The following is a 22,184-nucleotide window of genomic DNA, read 5'->3' on the forward strand; positions in this document are numbered from 1 at the left end:
TTTCTGTTTTTATCCCCCACAGACTGTAATTTAGGTCCTAAATCAAAAAAAAGATACTCATTATGTTTTATTCCGTGGCCGTGAATTGCCTGGAAGTTAATTGAGGGAGCAGCAGGGGCCGCCATATTTCGGCGTCTGGTATAAATTACATTCGCGTCGGGCCCAAGGCTGTAGTATCGAGAACAGTCTAGACCGAAGTGTTCGCTTAGCACCGGTCACAAATATCGCGCATGAGCTCAGAAGCTACAAGTTTTTGCGAACAGCTCATTATAATTCAAAACATACCTAACCTTGGTCATTACTACTGCGATTGATAATGACAATGTAGGCAAACAGATAATTTGAGTGCGTCGAATCCGAATAAGTACCTATCCACAGACGAGTCAGTGTTGGAACTTGGAGGGTCTTGGAACCATCGCCATGTTTTTCTACCTACTGTTAGTAGTTATAGTACTTCTGGCGTTTATTTGCCTGCACCTCAGGTTCTCAAGATGGGGCAGACTGATGGCCAAAATTCCCGGGAACAAATCCTATCCCATCATTGGAGATTCTATAGATATTATCAAACTTGACGCTGGTAAGATTACTATTTAATTTAACAAATAAAAATAATTTAAAATTTAATAAAGGTTGTAAATAATATACAGCAAGATGCGTGAAGAGTGAAGACATACTTCACGCCGGAGTTAAAACATAGTTGAATATTTTTGTATGACTTTTAAAGTGCTATAAATACAGTTTAATATTTATAATTCCTTGGCAAAAAACATTTTTGTTTTCTAAGGCAACATTTTATAGGAAATATTTTATATTCATACTATTAAGTTTTCATTCAACGTAGCATAGAATAATAATGGCCTAATATACATTAAAGGCAATATAAATCCGATTTGATTATTTAAAAATAATACAGTGCCTAGATACATAGAAACAGTCATAATTGACCCCAATAGGCAGAAACGACTATAAAATTGGCATTACGAATAGCGTCATCGACACAATGTGCCTGACCTCGACAAGTCTAGAGAAGTTATTAAGGCAGTTATACCCATTCAAACACTGAGCCCAGTCGCGGCCCTAGCAAAATATGTAAAATATGCGAGACCTCAAAGTGGCACCCCTCAGCCCCTTAAAAAAAAGTTATTTACAGGCACTCGGTATGAGCAATTTTGCGGCCAAGGTGAACCACTCGTGGTTGTGCCTACCTATATTTTACCGGTATACCTATATTTTCAAACATAACTCGTCCTGAAACGAGATTTGCGCCCACCTGGGGTCTCTCAGGACAGTTGTCTCAAATTGTGTACTATATGAGAGTCATCAGCGCTTCAAATCCAGGCATGTAGTGAATGCCACCTGACGGACTTTTTTTACTTATTGTAGATTTGCCACAAATGTCATTAACTACTTGGCCGGACAAATGGGGAGCGCTGAGGGCTCTCACCCGGGCCACCTGAGAGGAACCTGCAATAACTCATATCAAAACAAAGGCCTTATTTTTGCGAAAGCTTAGGGTATGCGTTTGCGTATCGTAAAAATTAGGGCTGCCTCTCGGGACCTCTGGGATCTGCACGGCAACCGGCGCGGGGCATGACGCGGTGTGAATTATATCCAGAGATTCGACCAATAAACGTCGTACGGTCAAGACCCTCGATGTAACTGGCGCTGGCGCAGCGACACAGTTGCTGTGTCGCGTGGGCTGATATTTCAGTTGTACGTAGGTACACAAACGTGTAATATATTATTAGAATCGGGTCAATGATATAAAACGCTTATAATAAGGTAAAAAACAAGTACCATTATTAATTTGTTTTCGCGACGTTTCGAAATCGTAATCACCATGTGGTCACAGGAACACATAAACATCCTTAAATAATTAAGTAAATATAAGTATTATTAGATTAAAATATTTACTATTTGGAATGAAGGAAAGGAAAAATAATTGTTAAGAAAATATTTACGCTCTAGGAACAAGAAAATATTTCTCAGAAATTCTTCCGAATAATGTAAGAGATAACCGTGGTCGTATGTAAACATTATTCGGAAGAATTTCTGAGAAATATTTTCTCGTTTCGCACTTTTTAGAGTATTTTATGAATTAATGTTTCAGTATCATCATTTGTATATTTCCGCAACCTTTGCAAGGATTACGGCAGAATCAGCAAGATGCAAATGATTGGATCAGCAGCGGTCAATCTTGCCCACCATGAAGATATAGAGGTAAGGTATAAGTACCTTCTGTAAAGCTGTCTGACAAATAAAACGGTAAGCCGTTTTTCCAGACACAATAAAAGACCGTCTAAGAACGTCTAGTATAACAAAATAAAAGAACGTCTAGGGCCCAGTGCCGAGGTTTTTCTTGCAGCTTCTTTTCCCCGGCTATACAGGTTGTGAGAAGCTGCAGTAGTTTTAGGCGGATGAGACGTTCGTTATGTAAAAATTGACGATTCAAAGTGTAACTATGTTACCTACTAAATAAAGATATTTTTGAATTTGAATTGAATAGTTAAGCAATGGGATTTGAATTTCAAAAGGACATTGGGCCTTACGACTTTGTGCCCTGGTAGCCCAGTCAGTAGAACGCCTTTCACTTTGAGGTCGCAGGTTCGAATCCAGCACAGACCTAAACCAATGAATGTCGAATTTGTTTTCGAATTCATGTTCGAATCATAAATGAGTACGTGCTCAGCGGTGAAGGAAAAACCTCGTGAGGAAACCCACATTCCCGAGAAAAGCATTTTTGGAGGTTTGTGATCTAACCTGTATTTGGCTGGTTTTTCCTTCGTGGGTTGGAAGGTCAGACAGGCAGTCGCTTCTGTAAAAAACCGGACCTGTCAAATCTTCAGGTTAGGTAAGCGGATTCAGTAAGAAACGGAATAATGCTAGGGAGATGATGATACTTACAAACACATACGTAAGATCACGCCCATTTCCCGTTGGGATAGGCAGAGATCACGGAAATCCACTTACTACAATCCTAACACACCAATTCTCATCCAAAACTTCATGCATGCTTGCCGGGTTATAGTACGGTCACGAGCATTAATATCTATACACTTTGATACCATGTCACATTAACTTTTTTGACAAATTGAACTGTAAGTCTCACTAAATGTCAAAATATGTTAGTGCGACAGAGTCCTAAAGTGGGTACATTATATTGCTCATGACTGTACCTTGTTCTGGTCTTTCTTTAAAACATCCTGGATCTGGTCGCGGTATGTACGCCTAGGTCTGCCTCTTCTAACCCTACCACTTACTTATATATCTCTTCCCGAGCACTCATAATGGGTCATCTTGGAGTCCAAATTCGGAAAACAGAGCCCACTAACACATCTTTTCGGAAAAGTTTACATTTTGAAGATGTTGATGATGATAATTTACCTTTGGATAAGAATTTTGCGTTGGGCTCACGATCTGGAGATCCGGGTTCGATTCCCATAGGGACATTGTCGAAATCACTTTGTGAGACTGTTCTTTGTTTGATACATTGCAGGCTTGAATCACCTGATTGTCCGAAAAAGTAAGATGAACACGTGCTTCGGAGGGCACGTTAAGTTGTAGGTCCCGGCTATTAGCCGTAAAACACCTCCAAGCAGTGAAGCAGCGTGGTGAAGTATATACTCCATACCCCCTCCGGTTGATTGAGGGGAGGCCTGTTCCCAGTAGTGTGACGTATATTATATAAGCTGTTATGTTGTTGCTTGTTTTGGAAGAGTATGATTTTTGGTACGTTGCCGTTGGTATAATAGTATCTACTTGTCCATAATGTTGCAGATTATCCTTTCTTCCACGCGTTTTAATGAAAAGCAAACTCCTTACAACTTCATGAAGCCCTGGCTCGGCGACGGATTGCTAATTAGCAATGGTAAGTGTTTGAACAAGTAGCCGTGGTAGTCCACTTGGTAGAACGCCTGACTCGCAATTAGAGGTCGCAGGTTCGAATCCTGGGATTGGATATAGGTATAATGATTTTCGGATTTCTTTTCGAATTCATGTTTCGATCATAAATGATTATCACGCGCTCAGCGATGAAGGATAGCCATAGCGACATAGCGAGAAAACCCACATTCCCGAGAAATGCATTCCGGAGTTGTGTGACTAACCTATATTGGGCTGGTTTTCCCGTTGCGGGTTAGAAGGTCGGACAGGCAGTCGCTTCTGTAAAAACCGTTTTATGACTTTTTATGACTACCAGCCTAGATCATCCCATTGCAGGCCAAAGGTCGAATTCGAGTCTCCCTTCAAAGACTCGAACTCAAATTCAAGAAGTTACACTTTGAATCGTCAATTTTTACAGAAATATAATACTTTGCACAGGATGTATATCCGAGGAAAAGCAGCCGTAAGAAGAAGCATAGGGCGCTAGACGTTCCTAAAAAACTTAAAAAAATACATTTCAGTAATTTGGCTGCCTAATATTGGTTCTCATTAATTCCCATCTTTTCTTATTATTGTTATTACCTTAGATGCCTATGTTCAACAGTGGACTGTAATGGGCTGATGATGATGATTCCAAATTCAATAGGTAACATAGTTACACTTTGAATCGTCATTTTTTACATAACGAACGTCTCATCCGCCTAAAACTACTGCAGTTTCTTACTACATGTATAGCCGGGGAAAAGAAGCTGCAAGAAAAACCTCGGCACAGGGCCCTAGCCATTCTTTAAAACAATAACAAAATATTGATTGCTTAATATCAGTTCCTAAACTAAAAATCTTCTAAACAATTAATGGGTAACCTTATAATACCTAAACTTTTTTACAAAGATTCTGGTTAAGGTAAATTCTGAAATAGAACCCTTTAGATGAATTTTAAGATTACCCGTGGTACGAAACCATTCTTGTAAAAGATTAAAATTTATTATAATAGTTCATATTATTATTAAATTCTTTATTGTACACAATAATTAAATTAATGACAAAAAGACACAAAAATAGGTACAAAAGGTGGACTTATCTCTAAAAGAGATATTTTCCAGCCAACCCCGCATGTATTATTATGTCATTGGGTTAATTTTAAGTTATTATTTGTTTAAGTAATTAAGTCAGTAAAAGTTTATTTAGGGTTATCAATGACAACTTATCATCTTCAAAACAACCGTCACAGTGCATATTTGACCTTGCTAGACTTTTAAACTTTTTAATTACCCGTGAACAAACATATTTGACAGACGAGATGCAGAGCCACTCGCCGTAAACAATAACGATTCAAAGTGTAACTATTATTGAATAAAGATATTTTTGAATTTGAATTTGAAAGAGACTTACCGTAGCGAGAATCGACGTTGATAGAGTTGCTCAAAATTGAGTCAAATAAGTTACTTACTGCCTGTAAATCTACAATAAGTCACGTCAAAAAAACGCGAGCCTAGATATTATCTAAAAAAATACATGACAGACAGGACGTACAGCCTCTCGCTGTAAAAGAAATTACGATTCAAAGTGTAACTATGTTAGCTTTGTGTAAGAGTTTTTTTGTTTGGATTTGAATTTGAAAGAGACTCGCCGTAGCGAGAATCGACGTCAGGAGAGTTGCTGTCGACGTTATAATTCAGTAAAAGGCTTTGTCTATTTTTTACACTTATCACTCCAACGACTGCATTGCCCAACCATTCTTGCTGTGGTAAGGTTGGATCCGAAGATCGTCCTTTTGTGCTTATTCTCCTAAGTAAATGGCAAGAAAAATGTTGCCAAAAACTAAAAGTTTACTCATTTTTGTTTCTTGGGTAGAAAACAATATACTTACTAGTACTTCTTCATTAACTTCTTCTCCTAGCATTAACTGCTGCCAAGTAGTTAATGCTATCTGCGGCTAATTAATAAGTCACGTAAAAAAAAATGCGAGACTATATTATTTAAAAAAATATATAAGTATGGCAGACGCGACCGTAAAGTCACTCACCGTAAAAAATGACGATTCTAAATGTAACTATGTTACCTACTTACTGAATAAAGAGATTTTCGAATTTGAATTTGGAAGAGACTCGCCGTAGCGAGAATAGAGAGAGACGTTAGGAGATTCGTTGTCGACGCCATAATTCGGTAAAACGCTCTGTCTGTTTTTACTCTTATCATTCCAACGACTGCATTGCCCAAGCGTCCTTGATGTGATATCGCTTGTTCCTGTCACGCGGGTATTTTGGTAGATAAACATACATCTACATAAATAAATTCACTATGAAAACAGATACATAGTGAATTCATAAAGTTAATGGCAAGAAAAAAATAAGCAAACACAAAAAATTGCCAAATAAAATAGGTTACTTACGCATTTGTGTTTCTTGGGTAGATAATGGTAATTCCTGCAGACGCCATCTACTTAATTGTATTTTAAGTTAAACCTGTCATTTTCTCATCCGTTGAAAATGAAAGGGACGGGTAATCGACAGGTATAAAATTTATGGAATACACGTCAATTTTAAGCAGAAATCTGAACCAACCGTCTAAGAATTTTACATCGGCCAATAACCCGACAGAACTAAGTTGACAGCACACGTCAAACAGTTTGCATACCAGTGAGATACCTTTTTGATTCGGCCGGGTTGTTCATTCATTTACTCATTCTTCCTAAAATTAAGAGCTGTCAATCACCCGTCCCTTTTCTTTTCGGTGGATAAGAAAATGACAAGTATAACTTAAAGTAAAATTAGGAGGTGTCTGCAGGAATCGGGGCCATTAAATAAAACTCTCTAATATGCTCTACATTCCACCGTTTTACCAAAATAGCATAGTTCGCCCCATAAACTACAATGTTTCCATCATATACTTTATTGAGGAAGATACAAAATATACAAGATACTAGTACTTCTCCTCTCATCTGGGTTATGAGGATAATAACCAACCTCAACAACCTTGGCGTCAGGGTTAATATTGAGCCGCCAAAGGCTCCTGATATGGCTCATATGACGACTACGAGCTGGGACCGATTGCTTAACTTGCCCTCCGAAGCACGGATCATCTTACTTTCGGATAATCGGGTGATCAGCCTGGCGTCTCCTGGTCAAATTAAGGATCACTAAAGTGCTTTTGTAATATTTCCCCACCGGAATTGGAACCCGGGACCTCCGGATCGTGAGCCCAACGCTCAACCACTAGAGCCTTACTTACAACAACGTTTCTCACCAAGGCGAGAAATGGAAGCAGCGTCGTAAGCTGCTGACGCCGGCATTCCACTTCAACATCCTGAAGAAGTTCTGCCACACGTTCAACGAACACACGGAGCGGTTCCTCGAGCTGCTCGACAAGGAGACCAGCCAGGAGAAGACCAACGTCAAGCCGCTGCTCACCAGGGCTACTCTCGATATCATGTGTGGTGAGTACCTGGTGTCTTTGACATGTATAGAGTAGGCAGTTTTCAGCTAAGTAGTAGGGGAAAGCCAACTAGTCAAATCAGTTACTTTTTAGTAAACGTCAAAACACGAAATTGCTATGGAATTTGTATGAAAAAGCATACTGTGACGTCATAGAAAAACGTGATAAAATGTCAGACTTATTATTACGTTTTTTGATTAAAATTCATAAATAAGTTAAAGAGAATAAAAGAAAAAGTTTTTCGTAAGTTTTATCTGTCTTTATTTACCTTAATCAGAAGTTCATAATTCATCTTGAACTTAGGACACGACCCAACTCCATATGCTGCAAATAATTCACGTAAAATAAAAGATGTAAAAAAGGATCCTAAGGGAAAATGCTTACTGTACCATTGAAATTCTCATTGCAAAAGCGGTATATAAAGCGAAAGTTGATGGTAGGGCTGGCAGAGGAAGACCGAGAAGGACTTACGATGACCAAATTGGAGATGTCCTTAGAAAAGGTTCAATACGATCTACTCTGAACCGGCGTGCGTGTATGAAGCGATTGATGAATGTGGAGGAAGCAAGAGAAGTGTGTCAGGATCGAAGCAAATGGAATTCTATAGTCTCTGCTTACCCCGGTGGGAAATAGGCGTGAGTTTATGTATGTATGTATGAAATTCTCATTGGTGCAAGTCTGGTGATCTGGTGGTACAGGAGTTCGAATCGGCGGTCCATGTTTGAGAAGCAAGCACTTTTTTGCTGCAGTCCTCATTGCCAAACATTGACTTTGTCCAGACGTAACGTAATTATATAAACTTCTTGCCTCTTGTTTGACGAGTGCTAAAAATACAAAGCTACCAACATTGATAAATTATCTTGCATTACCAGTTTTTGCAAGTCTGAAACTGACCTCCAAATAATAGTAAAAAAACGGAGCGCCTAATTTTGATGATGTCTACAAAAAAGCCAATCAAGCGCGACTCGTGCACTGAGGGTTCTGTACAAACTGCCGTACATCGCTGGATTTGCATTTGAAAAACTATTTTCTCCATAGACATAGGTCGTGATAAGTTTTTTACCAACTGCAAATAAGTTTCTCGTTCATATTATTTTATTAAGTAAGTACGGATATATTGTTATTATTATTTTTTTTTGTATAATTTTCGACACAATGTAAAAATCGCATGAATTTTTTGAATTTTGTAAACGTAAAATTTTAATAAGGTAAAAACAATTAAGTACCTTTTTAATTTTGTTTTTTTCCGACGTTTGAAATATCTGCATAACTAGTATAAATACTTGACTCTGCTGTGCTTCTTCGACGACAGTAGGCATTTTTAGGTAGCTGTGTCATCGATTCTAGTGAACCAGGGTGAATTGCAAATACTCTTGAGTATGTTACTTCTGCTAGCAGTTGACCACATTTCTATACCGTATAACCAGATAGGTTTTAGGATAGCACAGTTAGTTAGTTAGTTAGTGGGCTCTGTTTTCCGCATTTAGACTCTAAGATGGCCAATTATGCGTGCTATTGTTGACAACGTAAGCCAACCTAACTCCTTCCAGAAGCTCAGAAGCCTGGGGTTTTCACAGGCTTCGCGGAGCGATCCCATTCCTCTCAGTATTTGTACCCGTTGTGCTGACACTGCCGTGCATTCCAGGATTACATGGGGCAGTTTCGTCAGCATCCAGACAGCCTCTACAAAGTGGGCTGTCCGGTATCCCTAAATTAAATAGGTGTTTGTTGAGTGGGCAGTGACTCGTAATGCTGCCCACTACTATTCGGAGGTCATTGCGGTTTAAGCGAAGCAGTCGGCGAGTGAAGCTGTTGGATATCATAGGCATGATATCCTTCGACTGTCTGCATGGGCAGCTGTGCCCATCTATCGCTGTGTTGTTTCTGGGTATAGTCCCATACCCAGGACCGTAGGATAGCACAGTAAACCATAACAGTGTTGTGTAGTAACAAGGTTGACTTAAACTAACTAATACTCGTAATATGACTTTTTTCCAGAAACATCTATGGGCACGTCAATGCATGAAACAAGTGGATCAACAACAAAGAAGTACTTTGACGCCTTGTACGACATAGGAGACGTTCTGCTGGAACGGTTCTTCAAAGTTTGGCTTCACTCAGACTTCATATACAACTACAGTTCCCTTGCAAAACGGGAACGAAAGCTGCTGAAAGATCTGCACAACTTCACCAACACAGTCATTGATGAAAGACGGGAATATAGACAAAAACATAATATAACTAGCAGCACCGGAGACGAAATGTTCTCTGGAAAAGTGAAAAAGGCAATGTTGGACATGCTTTTGGAAAACGAAGGAACTAAAATTGACTCTGAGGGTATCAGGGAAGAAGTAGATACGTTTATGTTTGAGGTAATAAAGACTCATTACATAACCATTACTATATTAACGGCCTCTGTGGTCCAGTCGTCGAGCTCACGATCCGGAGGCCCCAGATTCAAATCCCGGCGGGAACATATCAGAAAAATCACTTTGTAATCCCTAGTTTGATTAGGACATTAGATGCTAATCACCTGCTTGTCCGAAAGCAAGATGATCCATGCTTCGGGAAGCACGTTAAGCCGTGGATCCCGGTTACTACTTACTAATGTAAGTATGTAGTCGTTACATGAGTCATGTCAGGGGCCTTCGGTGACTCAATAATAACCCCAGGGCTAATGGGCTTGGTAATACAACTCACAACCCACTCAACAAGAAGAAGAAGACATAACTATTTACGAATGAATTAATAAACACTTTATTGCACACACAAATACCGAACAGGTACAAGGAAAAACTAAAAACGAATATTGGGCAAAGGCGGCCTTATAGCTAAAAGCAATCTCTTCTAGAAAACCTTCGATAGAGGATAAATATGCACATATGCAGACTAATGATAATAATAATGTGTGTGTGTGTGTGTGTATGTGTGCGTGTAATAATGTGTATTGTATGTACCTAATATTTATGTTAAGTACGAGTATGTATAATATTTAAAATACTGTAACATGTAACTTTCTTTTCAAAGGGACACGATACAACATCAATGGCAATGAGTTTTATGCTCATGAGGATTGCAAACGAACCCGAAATTCAGGTAAAAACACAGTTTTAATAGTAGTAAGTAATTATGATAATATAATGCCAATAACCCAGAGATTTAATCTACTCGAAGCAATGCGGCCAGTATAATGGGTCATCATCATCATCATCATCAGCCGTACGACGCCCACTGCTGGGCATAGGTCTCCCCCAAGGATCTCCACGACGATCGGTCCTGCGCTGCCCGCATCCAGCGGCTTCCCGCGACCTCGACCAGATCGTCGGTCCACCTTGTAGCGGGCTTACCCACTGAGCGTCGTCCGACACGTGGTCGCCACTACAGAACCCTTCCGCCCCAGCGGCCATCGGTTCTCCTCCCTATGTGTCCTGCCCACTGCCACTTCAGCTTTGCAATTCTCCGAGCTAAGTCGGTGACTTTAGCTCTCTTGCGGATCTCCTCATTTCTGATTCGATCGAGCAGGGAAATACCGAGCATAGCTCTCTCCATTGCCCGATGAGCGACACTGAGCCTCCTCATGAGACCCATAGTAAGCGGCCACGTCTCACTGCCGTAGGTCATCACTGGCAACACGCACTGGTCAAAGACTTTCGTCTTGATAATGGGTATCTTTGTATTATTCCTTATTCTATGCCTTTGTGCAAGAGTCTCTGAGAGAAGGGTTACCTATTCCAGTAGTTTATTTATTTATGAGGAGCCGTGGTAACCCAGTTGGTAGAACGCTTACCTTCACTTTGAGGTCGCAGGTTCGAATCCAGCACAGACCTAAACCATGACTGTCGAATCTGTTTTCAAATTCATATTTGGATCATAAACGATTATCACGTGCTCAGCGGTGATGGAAAATATCGTGAGGAAACCCACATTCCCTAGGAATGCATTTTCAAAGGTATGTGACCTAACCTGTATTATCCCTTCGCTGGTTATCTGGCTGGTTATCCCTTCGCTGATTGGAAGGTCAGACAGGCAGTCGCTTCTGTAAAAAACCGGCCAGCCTGTCAAATCTTCAGGTTCGGTAAGCGGATCTCGTGAAAAACGGGGATACCTAATGCTACGGAGATGATTTATTTTATTTATGATTTGTAAAAAAAAATTGTTATGTTGTAAGATCCTGTATTTTTGGAAATGGTCTTTGTAAACGTTACTTGCTTAGATGTGGGTATTTAGTTCATTTTGCGATGGATGTACCTCTGACTACCCCAATTGGGATAAAGACGTTATGTAAGTATGATAAGAAGCTGTCTTTTGGTTAAGAAAGGTAAAAAAATCTTTCCTTTAAATTATAAATTAGAAAAATACTGGTCTAATTTATAAATACTATCCATAACAAGTTTCTAACGAATTCCGTATAATTTCCAGGACAAAATCTACGAGGAACTACAGGGAGTGTTTGGGGACTCTCGTGAGCCTCCCACTGTGGAGGAGCTGAGTGAGCTAAAGTATCTGGAGTGCTGCATCAAGGAGTCCCTGCGGATCTACCCCAGCGTACCCTTCATAGCCCGATACATCACTGAAGACGCGGAATTAGGTAGAGTATCAAAGACATGAAGTTATACGCTAGTTTCCAACTAGTCAAAAAAAGTTTTCATCTCTAGCTCCTCCGTGCTTCGGAAGGCACGTTAAGCCGTTGGCCCCGGCTGCATTAGCAGTCGTTAATAACCACCAATCCGCACTGGGCCCGCATGATGGTTTAAGGCTCGATCTCCCTATCCATCCATAGGGAAGGCCCGTGCCAAAGCAGTGGGGACGTTAATGAGCTGATGATGATGATGATGATGACATTAACTACTTGGCCGGACAAATGGCGAGCGCTGAAGGCTCTCACCCGGTACAACGTTTAAGACAACAAGCCTGAGGGTGCCCAAAGGTTGTCAAAGCGATACGAAAAAAAATATATAATCATTAGACGTTCGTTGAGGACCTAACTGACACTTATTTACATTTTAACAAATATTACAAAAAATTGAAACTTATTTGGGAATTCTTCAAATTCCAGGAGGCTACACAGTGCCTGCGGGCACTATCGTCCAGATTGACATATTCGACTGCCACCGCAACCCTGAGATATGGCCGGAGCCTGAGAAGTTCATCCCAGAGAGGTTCCTCCCTGAGAACTGCGTTGGCAGACATTCCTACGCCTACATACCCTTCAGTGCTGGTGCAAGGAACTGTATTGGTGAGTATTTCTTTGATTAAAGGTATTTACCCATAGGTTCCAATACTGCAAGATTGCTATTACCTAATTAACTGCACTTTGTCGTTTTTATATCTTGAAGAATTTAAAAAATAAAAAGATCAAAAGTTGGATATCTACGGGCGTCTTTTTTTCAATTACTCTTATCTTCTCCCATACGTAGTAGATATGAACACTATAACATAGAATAAGGAATAATACTCCTCTGTCGTTGTCGTAATCGTTTGTAACTTAGGTAAGACTCAGGCTAAGACCACTGGCTTAGACTCAGACTTGGCTAAGAATTAGCGAAAAATCTGTCCTTTTAAAACTATAACATACACCTACAGGCCAGAAGTTCGCGATGTTGGAGATGAAGACGATGATGTCGTGCCTGCTGCGCCGGTTTAAGCTGGAACCAGTCACGACGCATGAGGACATCGTGTTCTACGCTGACCTGGTCCTGAGGACCAAGAACCCCATCTACGTGAAGTTCCGACCTAGAACTAAAACCATGTACAAGTAAACTGCTGACTTAAGCCGAATCTTTGAAACGTTTATTTTCAATTCGCATGCTAAAGTAATACCCATTTCACTTAGTATATCAGGACTAGACTACTACTTAGTAACTTGTCATTTGCAATATAAGACACGAGTAACGAATACTAAAGGGGATGATTAGTAAAAACTCACAACCTCAACTCACGTGCGAAACTATATAGGGTCCTAGTGATATCATAACGAGCACTAGGGAGGATGATTCAGCTCATTATACTGAGTTAATATCAAGTGAAATTTTCTATTGCAAAAGTATCAGATAGAATGAAAATAATTAAAAAATATATATAATATGGTCAAATTGAGAACGTCCTCCTTTTTTAAAGTCGGTAAAAAAACACAAAAAAATCCAAAAAATGGCGACGAAAAATTCCACTTGATATTAACTCAGAATCATGGTCTGAATCATTCGCCTCAGTATTCGGTACAATGTTACTAACACCCTGTATAAATATAGAATAAACAATAATATACCTACTTATTACGTAAAGTACATAATATTATATATTGTAGAGGCAATTAAAAAAACAAGCCTTACTTTCATTTAAGTATATTTGGTACATAAACTGAAATATAAAAGGTAAAAAGAGGTATAATGAATTTTAGTTCTTTGTTTTGATAACTTTTTCACCTATTTTATTTTAATATTAATACGTAATTTGCAGTTATTTTTTAACTTTATTAATTATTCATTTAATAAATAAACTAGCGTTTTTTCATGATGTTTTTTGTTTGTGCCCTTTATTACTAAAACACATCGTTTATGACCCATTGCAAATAAATAAAAAATGCGTTATTTATTTACAAAATATGATGAAAAGACAACCATCTTATAAGTCAGGCTACAAAGATAATTATGATTATAAAAAAGTATGTTTCCTACGTTTTACACTACATAACACTGATAACGCCTAGCAAAACAATATAAGCAAACACTACCAACGGGCTAATATTTGATTACGACACTCTTACACTAAGCGCTGACGTCACAATGCACATATTGAGCCCCATTGCACTGTGTATGTTCCAACAATATTGTAAAACAAAGATTGGGTTTGTAAAGCATACAATGTATGAGATTCAATATCCTGCAGATATAACTGTAGTGGATTTTGGTAGTTGTTGATGTTTTTTCTTGAACTTGGCTGCCCATAATGCCTAAAAAAAAGAGAAAAGCAACATTGTTATCATATCCTCATTAGTATTCCTACAGGTAGGCCAGAATGCAATTTGCAGCCATGTTTGATACGAAGTGCATGATGCATGTATGAGTAGAGTGTGGTTAAAGTATACCTACGTATAAGAATGGACATCTCCCCCCGCACCAATTTTTATAGGGCGCCGAGCTAAATTTACCTCACCCCCTCTTACTTTAGTCTAAATGACCGTAACCCGCTAAGGAGTAAGGGAGATCGCACGCGGACTCTCTGTCTCGCTCGCACTTGTGCAGTAAAGTGGCACACGGTAAGAATGAGATTTTTGTACGGAGTGCCCGGGGTGCGGTATAATGACATGTGATCAACCCATCAGCCAATGACACCGTCCCTCTGTCGGTTTTTACGAAATGCCAGGGCAGATTTAACTAGTTTCTGTTTTTTTACTAGCTTTCATAGCAGCATAGAAATAAACTAAAGTAAAATATATTTTTTCAAAACTATTCTCCTCACCTTAAGTGCCTTCCGGAACTTAGTGGATTTAAGACTGAAAAGCACTGGGTTCAGCACCACGCCAAACCACGAGTTGAAGGATACAACTTTGTACACCGCTCCAACCCACTGCAGAATAAAGAGATCGAGTTTAGATTTGCCATTGAGTGCCAAGATCGCATCAATAACACAAATGTATTTCATTCAATACAACAATAAGAACAACAAAGACAACAACGACACAACAACAACTGCTGTTGTTTCGCCAAGTATCACGTGCCATACATTCTCCATTTGTAATCACTGCCAAAAAGTACATTATCATAAGATGCTCCGTTTATTCACGTGCAAAAATATCTTAGAGATTAGCCAAGTTGCAAAAGATTGCGACTCATTAGTCATTATCAAGAGACTCACCGTAGCAGGAATCGCTGTCAATGCCAAAATTCGTTAAAATATGTGAGATTGAGATAAGGGTGGATAAAAAAGCCACATCAAAGCAATTCATCTAAAAATTTTATTGTTTATGATCTTCTCTGAAATCCGGCACGAAGGACCATGAATATGCCTGATATGACTTTTTACTGATTTTTAAGGGATTTAGGTAGCAATGAAACAGCACCGTGTTCGACGTAATTACGTGTAATCAATGGAACCGAAAAAAAAAACGCCTGTCAAAAACAATTAACTAATAAAAACTATTGCAAATAAATTGCTATTATAAATTGAAGAGGCGTTTCGAATAATATTGATTCTAAACACTAATATTGTGGCGCCCCCTAGTGACTTACAGACATGACACCTGTCTAATAACATGAACTCATCAAACACAAACCCGTTATTGAAAACCGCATCAAAATCGGATCATTAGTTTAGAAGATAAGTGATAACATTACTTTGCACAAACGCACACACAAAAACATCTCTCACCCTAAACGCATATACCTGCTCCGTTCCGTCGTGGGTAAAAAAGCAATATTACTTTTTAGATGAATTGCTTCCATGTGGCCATTTTAGCCCCCCTGGTGACATAGAATGTCTATCCCATATGTATCATTACTAATATGACTATTCAAAACAACGTGGCTAAGGCCCCTGCGGCTGTTCTATATTTCTTTTTTTGACGTGACTTATTGTCGATTTGCCGCAAATAGCACTAACTACTTGTCATAAGGAAGAAGGTAAATTAAAACTTGAAAAATAAATACACAGATATACTCCAAGGCAAACAACATATTTACTTCCTAAATTAAAGTTTATTTCTTACTACATTTTGTATTGTTGATAATGTTGTCTCTTTCATAGACTTATATTTCTTTCGCGTTGCGCGGAGATTTATCTTGCTTTCCTGCAGGGCTACGAGTAACAGGCGCAACGTGATAAAATTATCGATCGATTCAATAAGTTTTGTCGAAATCGATAAGTTTGTATTGTTCCCTAACATGCGTGCCACGTGATTTTGTTCGTATTTTGACAGAACGACATGACTCATTTGGGTTCACATATAAGCACCAATCGATAAAACGCCATAATTAAATCATCAGAATCGATAAAATGACCGTGACAAAATTTTATGACGTTGCGCCTGTTAGCTCTACTGTACTATCAAAGTTTGGATAATTCGATCGCATTATTAAAACCTATCTAGCTCTGGGTACGTTACGTACGAAACCTTGGCATTGATTATTTCATTATTCAACCGAATTACTACTTAGCAAACAAGCCTAATAAGTAAGTGTAAATGCTGTGCACATCTGTTACAAGTATAAGCACTAGATCAAGTCATTAGATATTTTAAGATTTATATGTAATGTGCTTGTACTGTTATTGTGTCTTTAAATAAAATGTAATAAAAATAAAATAAGTCAAACTCAAAGTAGTAGTTGTCAACTGTAGTTGTTGTGGTCGTTAATGTTGTAACTCTAATGTTGTGTTGTTGTCGAAGTTGTTGTTGTTGTGTTGTTGCCAAACTGTAGGTCAAGACAATTTTTACGCGGAGTTTTACAAAGTCTGTCAAAAGTCTGCTAAAAAAGAAACCAGTACTAGCCTGAGGCAGTCGCATGAGTTGTCGGATGTTGCACACGAAGAACAGAACCCGGAGCGAGAAGAACGGCAGCCAGCACACCACGAACGACAGCGTCAGCGCTACTGGAACACAAACAAACACCGTGTACATCATTGATATACAACTATTAACGGTGACTGATTATGTACAGTCATGAGCAATATAATGTACCCACTTTAGGACTCTGTCGCATTAACATATTTGACATTTAGTGAGACTTACAGTTCAGTTTGTCAAAAAAGTTAATGTGACATGGTACCAAAGGCATACCTACCTACCTAGTCGTAACATGAATGATGTCAGATACCCCTTAATAGCTCTGACACCATAGTTATTTAGGACTCTCACTCAGTCTTCTTCCTTTTGTTTCAATGGCAAGCCAGATTTTATCAGCAAAGTATTTTGTAGGCAAGGAAAGGAAGTGGATGATTCAGAAGTAAGTAATCATTTGTGTGTTTGGAGTGTATGATGTTACATACATACACATACATATACTTACGCCTATTTCCCATCGGGGTAAGCAGAGACTATGAAATTCCAATTGCTTCCTGACATACTTCTCTTGCTTTCACCACATTCATCAATAGTTCATTCATCAATACACATACGCACACCGGTTCAGAGAAGATCGTACTAAACCTTTTCTAATGACATCTCTAATTTATTCAATGAACGTCCTTCTGGGTCTTCCTCTGCCAGCCTTCCATTAACCTTCGCTTTATATAACCTTCTTTTCTTTCTTTTATACCGCTTTCTTAAACCTATTTATCTTTCATGTATGATGTTTACCTTTTTTTATTTATTCAAAGTAAGAATTTTAACATTTCACAATAAAAAGACGGTGTCTCATAAACCTGTCGACAGGTTTTTTTTGTACACTGAAATCGACGTCTTTAGTTACATTTAACTACTGAATTCGACTTTCTGGGTTCTCTGGATTTGTGCCCGGTGATTTGGAAACTTGTTTGGAAAACGTGTGGAGTGTGTGACTAGACTAGACTAACTAAATAACTTTTTGCAATGTTCTCTCAATATGACATAAAGAATTCTAAACAAGAGTAAATAGAAGATTACACAAAGCCATAATATTGTGTCAAGGCTACAAGTTATTATAATTCCAAGACGCAAGCACAATGTCATTACTTTGATTAACAATTATTATCACCGTGTGTATATATCCTCTTTTTGTTGTTACTTTTCAATGTTATAAATGATATTTATAACCTACCTAAGTATGATTTTATAATGCGTTTATAACTAAGTTTTTTTTATAAATGTATCAACTAGCACCAACGATTTATTAATTTGTCTTAAATGCAGTTTTCACTAACACTTGACTCGGCCATTATAGATGGCGATACGGTACATCCCCTATCACGTTGGTCTAACATAAAGCTTCGTGAAGCGTGTTGGAGGAAGTTCTTGCGATGAATGTACCTCTGACTACCCCAGTTGGGAATTAGTCGTGAGCTTATGCACGTTCATGTCTCATAGTCGTGCTTATCGTTAGATTTAACATTGTGGGTACTAGAATTGCAAATAACTTAACTAAACACGCATATTACTTACCGATAAGTTTATTAACTTTGCTCCTGTTGTCTCGATGGTTGAAAATCTTGTTGCGTTTCGTGGTCTTCTCCATCAGGCTGACCTTGACAGCGATCATACCATACACGAACATCATGATTCCCAACGGCAGCACAAACATAACTAGGGCTAGTACCCCGTTCAGTATTCGAGCAAACTTCGTGGGTACTATAAAGCACACTGACGACTTCTGGGTTTTCACCAAGCACACCGTCCAAACCTCCGGCAATGATGCTGCTATCGCCATCACCCAAATCAGCACAAGTATCTTCATCACCCGTCTCCATACTGGGGTTGATTTCAAAACTAAAGGATGCCATATTGCAATGTACCGTTCGATAGCTAACGCCGTCATCGTTAGAATACTGCTATTCCACAACAAAACTATCAAAAAGAAATGTATCTTGCAGGCCAGACTCCCAAACGTGTATGCGTCACTTAAATGCTCATGAATTTCAAGCAAAATTGCAAAGGTCACTATGAGATCTGACACTGCTAAGTTGAGAAGGTAATAGTTGGTAGCAGTGTGCATGGTTCTGTCGTAATATATCACGATGCAGGATAGGAGGTTTCCTATAATGCTGACGATAAAAATTATAAACATGGAGGTAATGAAAACAATAAGGGCCCAACGCGATTCCTCTTTCAACGCTTCCTGTAATAACTGTGACCAAAGAACTACCGTAAACTCTTCCAGAATTTCCGTCTGGTTAGACATTTTTGAAACTATTTTCTATGGGAATAACTGAAACACTAGTTCGAGTAGCAATGCGAAGCCAACCTTAAGAGTTACTGTTTATCCATACCGTAACTTTATCTCGTTTGTCTAAAATGTTTACTTACATATAGATTACGACTTCGAACTGAAATGACGTCATTACAGTTGCAATACGCCGCTCACTATTTTAGATATTATGCTTCTAGTTTCGCAGTCATCGTATTTGCGAATACTGACGATACAAACAAAAGATTGATAGATTGTAATAAAAAATGCAATAATTGATAACTGTAACTGCATAATACGTAAATGACAATCTCAAATATTAGACTTGGATTGACATGGATACTTACTACATAAGTTTAATTTGTATTTTGAATTACAATGATAATTACACAAAAAAATAAATTGAATAATAATATAAATAACATCATTCTAAATATAAATTAGATTTTATTACCACGTACCTATTCTAATCATAACGTTAGGCAATAAACCTATAAAATAGTTCCACCATACTTAATATCACTAATTTAGCTTAACCAATTCTTCAGAAAAGCACCACAGTTCCTTTGCGAGCTTCTTGTCATTAGCTTTCCACAACACGAATCGTTCATTGCAGTCCACGAAATATTTCCCAGAAATTGTTTTCACTTCATCTGCCACTGCTAGGTATATTATAGTCTGAGCACCCTCCTCCGCAGTCCTGCAGCATAACCAGCACCAATATTTGAATATCGTTCTCTGTTGTGCCCCATCCGGAACAATGTTCGTCAAAATGACACCTGGATGCATGGAGTTGACCGTGACTTCACCGCTAACTTCTTGTGCTAATACTTTAGTAAAGATTAAGGTGCATAGTTTGCTATTAGCGTATGTTGCTGTGTCATCATAAGCACCGGCTTTATTAATTTTATCAAGGTTGACTTCTCCTCTATAGTGGCATAAAGAACTCACATTAACTATTCTTCCCTTGGATGCCTTCAGCATGGGAACGAGAAGCAAGCTCAACAAGAATGGAGCGAAGTAGTTGATCTGCATACCTTCCACGATTCCATCTTGCGTGTACCGGTCTCCAAACCCGTGCACTCCAGCATTGTTTATTAACACATCCAGTCTACTCTCAGTATTCTTAATATCTTCAGCGAATTCTCTAACAGACTTCAAAGATGACAAATTCAAATGCTTGAAAATAACATTTTTATTTCCTGTTTCAGTTGTAATTCTGTCTTTCGCCGCCTTACCTCTTTCTATATTCCTGCAAGCAAGTATGATCCTTCCTCCTCTTCTGGCTAAGTCTACAGCAGCATGGTATCCTATTCCAGTATTCGATCCGGTTATTATGATCACTTTTCCTTTCATGGACACCTTCGAAGTGCATCGTTTGATTGTGCATTTTAAGTAAATCCGCGTCAACACTAGCGAAGTGGCTATTATGAGGATTGATATAAAGACGAGAAATATATATTCGATCATAGTGGAAAACACACGATGGTTTCTGAGTCAATGTCAAGTTAGACTGGTTATTGTCAGGATGGCATTGTAGAGGTAGATCATGTCGTTTTCCGCAAAGTTGTTATGGAGACGAGTATCAGTGACGGTGCTTGATGCATGACTAACTTGAGTTGGACCGTCCGTCAGTTGGTTACTCTCATGATAATTATGTTTAGATATTTTATTTACCTTTTGCCCCATAACATGTGTACCGTGACTTCGCTCGTTAATTTACCGTGACCGTTTCTCAACAATTCGAACTTATCGCAATAACATTGTTAATTTATCAAAAAAAATATCAATTCATCGTGCAAGTTCTGTATATCTTTAATGAATATGTATTATGCGATCAATTACAATGCAATATAAAACAAATACTGATTAATTAAATGTTGTTCAAACATACCTATTGATATTGTGATGAGATATTAAAATTCAAAAATATCTTTATTCAGTATCATTACTTTTAACTTTATTCATGTCATTTTTTACATAACGAACGTCTCATCCGCCTAAAACTACTGCAGCTTCTCACAACCTGTATAGCCGGGGAAAAGAAGCTGCAAGAAAAAACCTCGGCACAGGGCCCTAGACGTTCTTTTTTTTTAAAAAAAATACTTAAGTAAACGTAAAATATTATTATACAATTGAGTAATTTATCTGCCTAATATCAGTTTTCAGACAGTTAATCCCATGCATTCTTATCTTCTAAATAATTACTAACCTTATAATAAACTTTTTGCAAAGTTTATGTTTGACTACTGTCTTAAAACAGCCAAATTGTGAATGTCAATTGGAATCTTATTGTAAAAAAGTATACATTGCCCCTTAAAAGATTTAGTGACCTTATGTAATCGACTGACTTGTAAAGCAAGTTTATTTTTATTCGCTATTTTTTGCAAACAATTAAGCTTTCAAAGATATATTGTGATGCCAAAATTAAAATACTAGTTTCTTTAATTTCTAAGTGACATCTTGGGTCCCAATTTGTAAATCGCCCGAATGGCTCGCTTTTGTAGAACAAAAATGCTGTTAACATCTGCAGCATGACCCCACAGCAAGATGCCGTACGACATTAGGCTGTGGAAGTAGGCAAAATAAACTAATCGCGCGGTTTCTACATCGGTTATTAAACAAATTTTTTTGACCGCGAGTGCTGCTGAGCTGAGCCTTTTGGACAACTTATCAATATGAGGACTCCATTGAAGCTTAGCGTCCAAAGTAATTCCCAAAAATACAGCAGTATCCGTGAGATCCAGTTTCTTATTTTTAAAATAATAGTGTATGTGACTAATAAAAAAATATACAGGGTGTTAGTGACATCGTAACGAATACTCAGAGGGATGATTCAGACCATGATTCTGAGTTAATATCAAGTGGAATTTTCCCTCGCAAAATTCATGTTATTTTTTTAGTTTTTTAAAATTATTTTCAATTTTATACTTTTGCGATGGTAAATTCCACTTGATATTAACTCAGAATAATCAGCTGAATCATCCCTCTCAGTATTCGTTACGATGTCACTTACACCCCACACAAGTACATACAGTAGCCATACAAGTAGGT

At 38.4% G+C, this 22,184-nt stretch overlaps 2 protein-coding genes across 8 annotated transcripts; one reads left to right on the top strand and one right to left on the bottom strand.

The window, feature by feature from the left end:
* Positions 1–183: 183 nt before the first annotated feature.
* LOC126368185 (cytochrome P450 4c3-like) lies at positions 184–13,823 on the top strand. The gene is made up of 9 exons (XM_050012077.1): positions 184–577; positions 2,111–2,220; positions 3,778–3,868; positions 7,133–7,318; positions 9,316–9,689; positions 10,345–10,413; positions 11,737–11,905; positions 12,374–12,553; positions 12,901–13,823. The coding sequence occupies exons 1-9, from the start codon at positions 421–423 to the stop codon at positions 13,074–13,076; spliced, it is 1,512 nt and encodes a 503-aa protein (XP_049868034.1). The 5' UTR covers positions 184–420; the 3' UTR covers positions 13,077–13,823.
* A 23-nt stretch (positions 13,824–13,846) lies between these two features.
* On the bottom strand, positions 13,847–20,847 carry LOC126368212 (neuromedin-U receptor 1-like). 7 transcript variants are annotated; one of them, XM_050012110.1, is made up of 4 exons: positions 18,389–19,225; positions 16,802–16,899; positions 14,776–14,883; positions 13,847–14,266 (listed from the first exon to the last, which is right to left on the bottom strand). In XM_050012110.1, exons 1-4 carry the CDS (start codon positions 19,122–19,124, stop codon positions 14,189–14,191), a joined length of 1,020 nt encoding a protein of 339 aa, XP_049868067.1. In that variant the 5' UTR covers positions 19,125–19,225; the 3' UTR covers positions 13,847–14,188. The 7 variants fall into 7 exon arrangements, 5 of the variants coding, with proteins under 5 accessions (XP_049868067.1, XP_049868066.1, XP_049868071.1 ...); XM_050012109.1 differs by having other exon boundaries at positions 16,802–16,902; XM_050012114.1 differs by lacking the exon at positions 18,389–19,225 and adding an exon at positions 19,592–20,742 and having other exon boundaries at positions 13,860–14,266.
* Positions 20,848–22,184: the final 1,337 nt, after the last annotated feature.

This window comes from Pectinophora gossypiella, chromosome 7, assembly GCF_024362695.1.
Source record: "Pectinophora gossypiella chromosome 7, ilPecGoss1.1, whole genome shotgun sequence".
Classification (NCBI taxonomy): Eukaryota; Metazoa; Arthropoda; class Insecta; order Lepidoptera; family Gelechiidae; genus Pectinophora; species Pectinophora gossypiella.

What these genes read in the sequence shown, in the direction of transcription:
- LOC126368185 (XM_050012077.1), top strand. Translation starts at nt 421, where the DNA reads ATGTTTTTCTACCTACTGTTAGTAGTTATAGTACTTCTGGCGTTTATT. An exon ending in TATTATCAAACTTGACGCTG is followed by an intron (nt 578 to 2,110) that starts GTAAGATTACTA and finishes TTAATGTTTCAG; the next exon opens with TATCATCATTTGTATATTTC. An exon ending in CACTGAAGACGCGGAATTAG is followed by an intron (nt 11,906 to 12,373) that starts GTAGAGTATCAA and finishes TTCAAATTCCAG; the next exon opens with GAGGCTACACAGTGCCTGCG.
- LOC126368212 (XM_050012109.1), bottom strand. Translation starts at nt 19,124, where the DNA reads ATGTCTAACCAGACGGAAATTCTGGAAGAGTTTACGGTAGTTCTTTGG. An exon ending in CAAAGTTAATAAACTTATCG is followed by an intron (nt 16,903 to 18,388) that starts GTAAGTAATATG and finishes TTTGTGTTCCAG; the next exon opens with TAGCGCTGACGCTGTCGTTC. An exon ending in AGTTCCGGAAGGCACTTAAG is followed by an intron (nt 14,267 to 14,775) that starts GTGAGGAGAATA and finishes TCTTTTTTTTAG; the next exon opens with GCATTATGGGCAGCCAAGTT.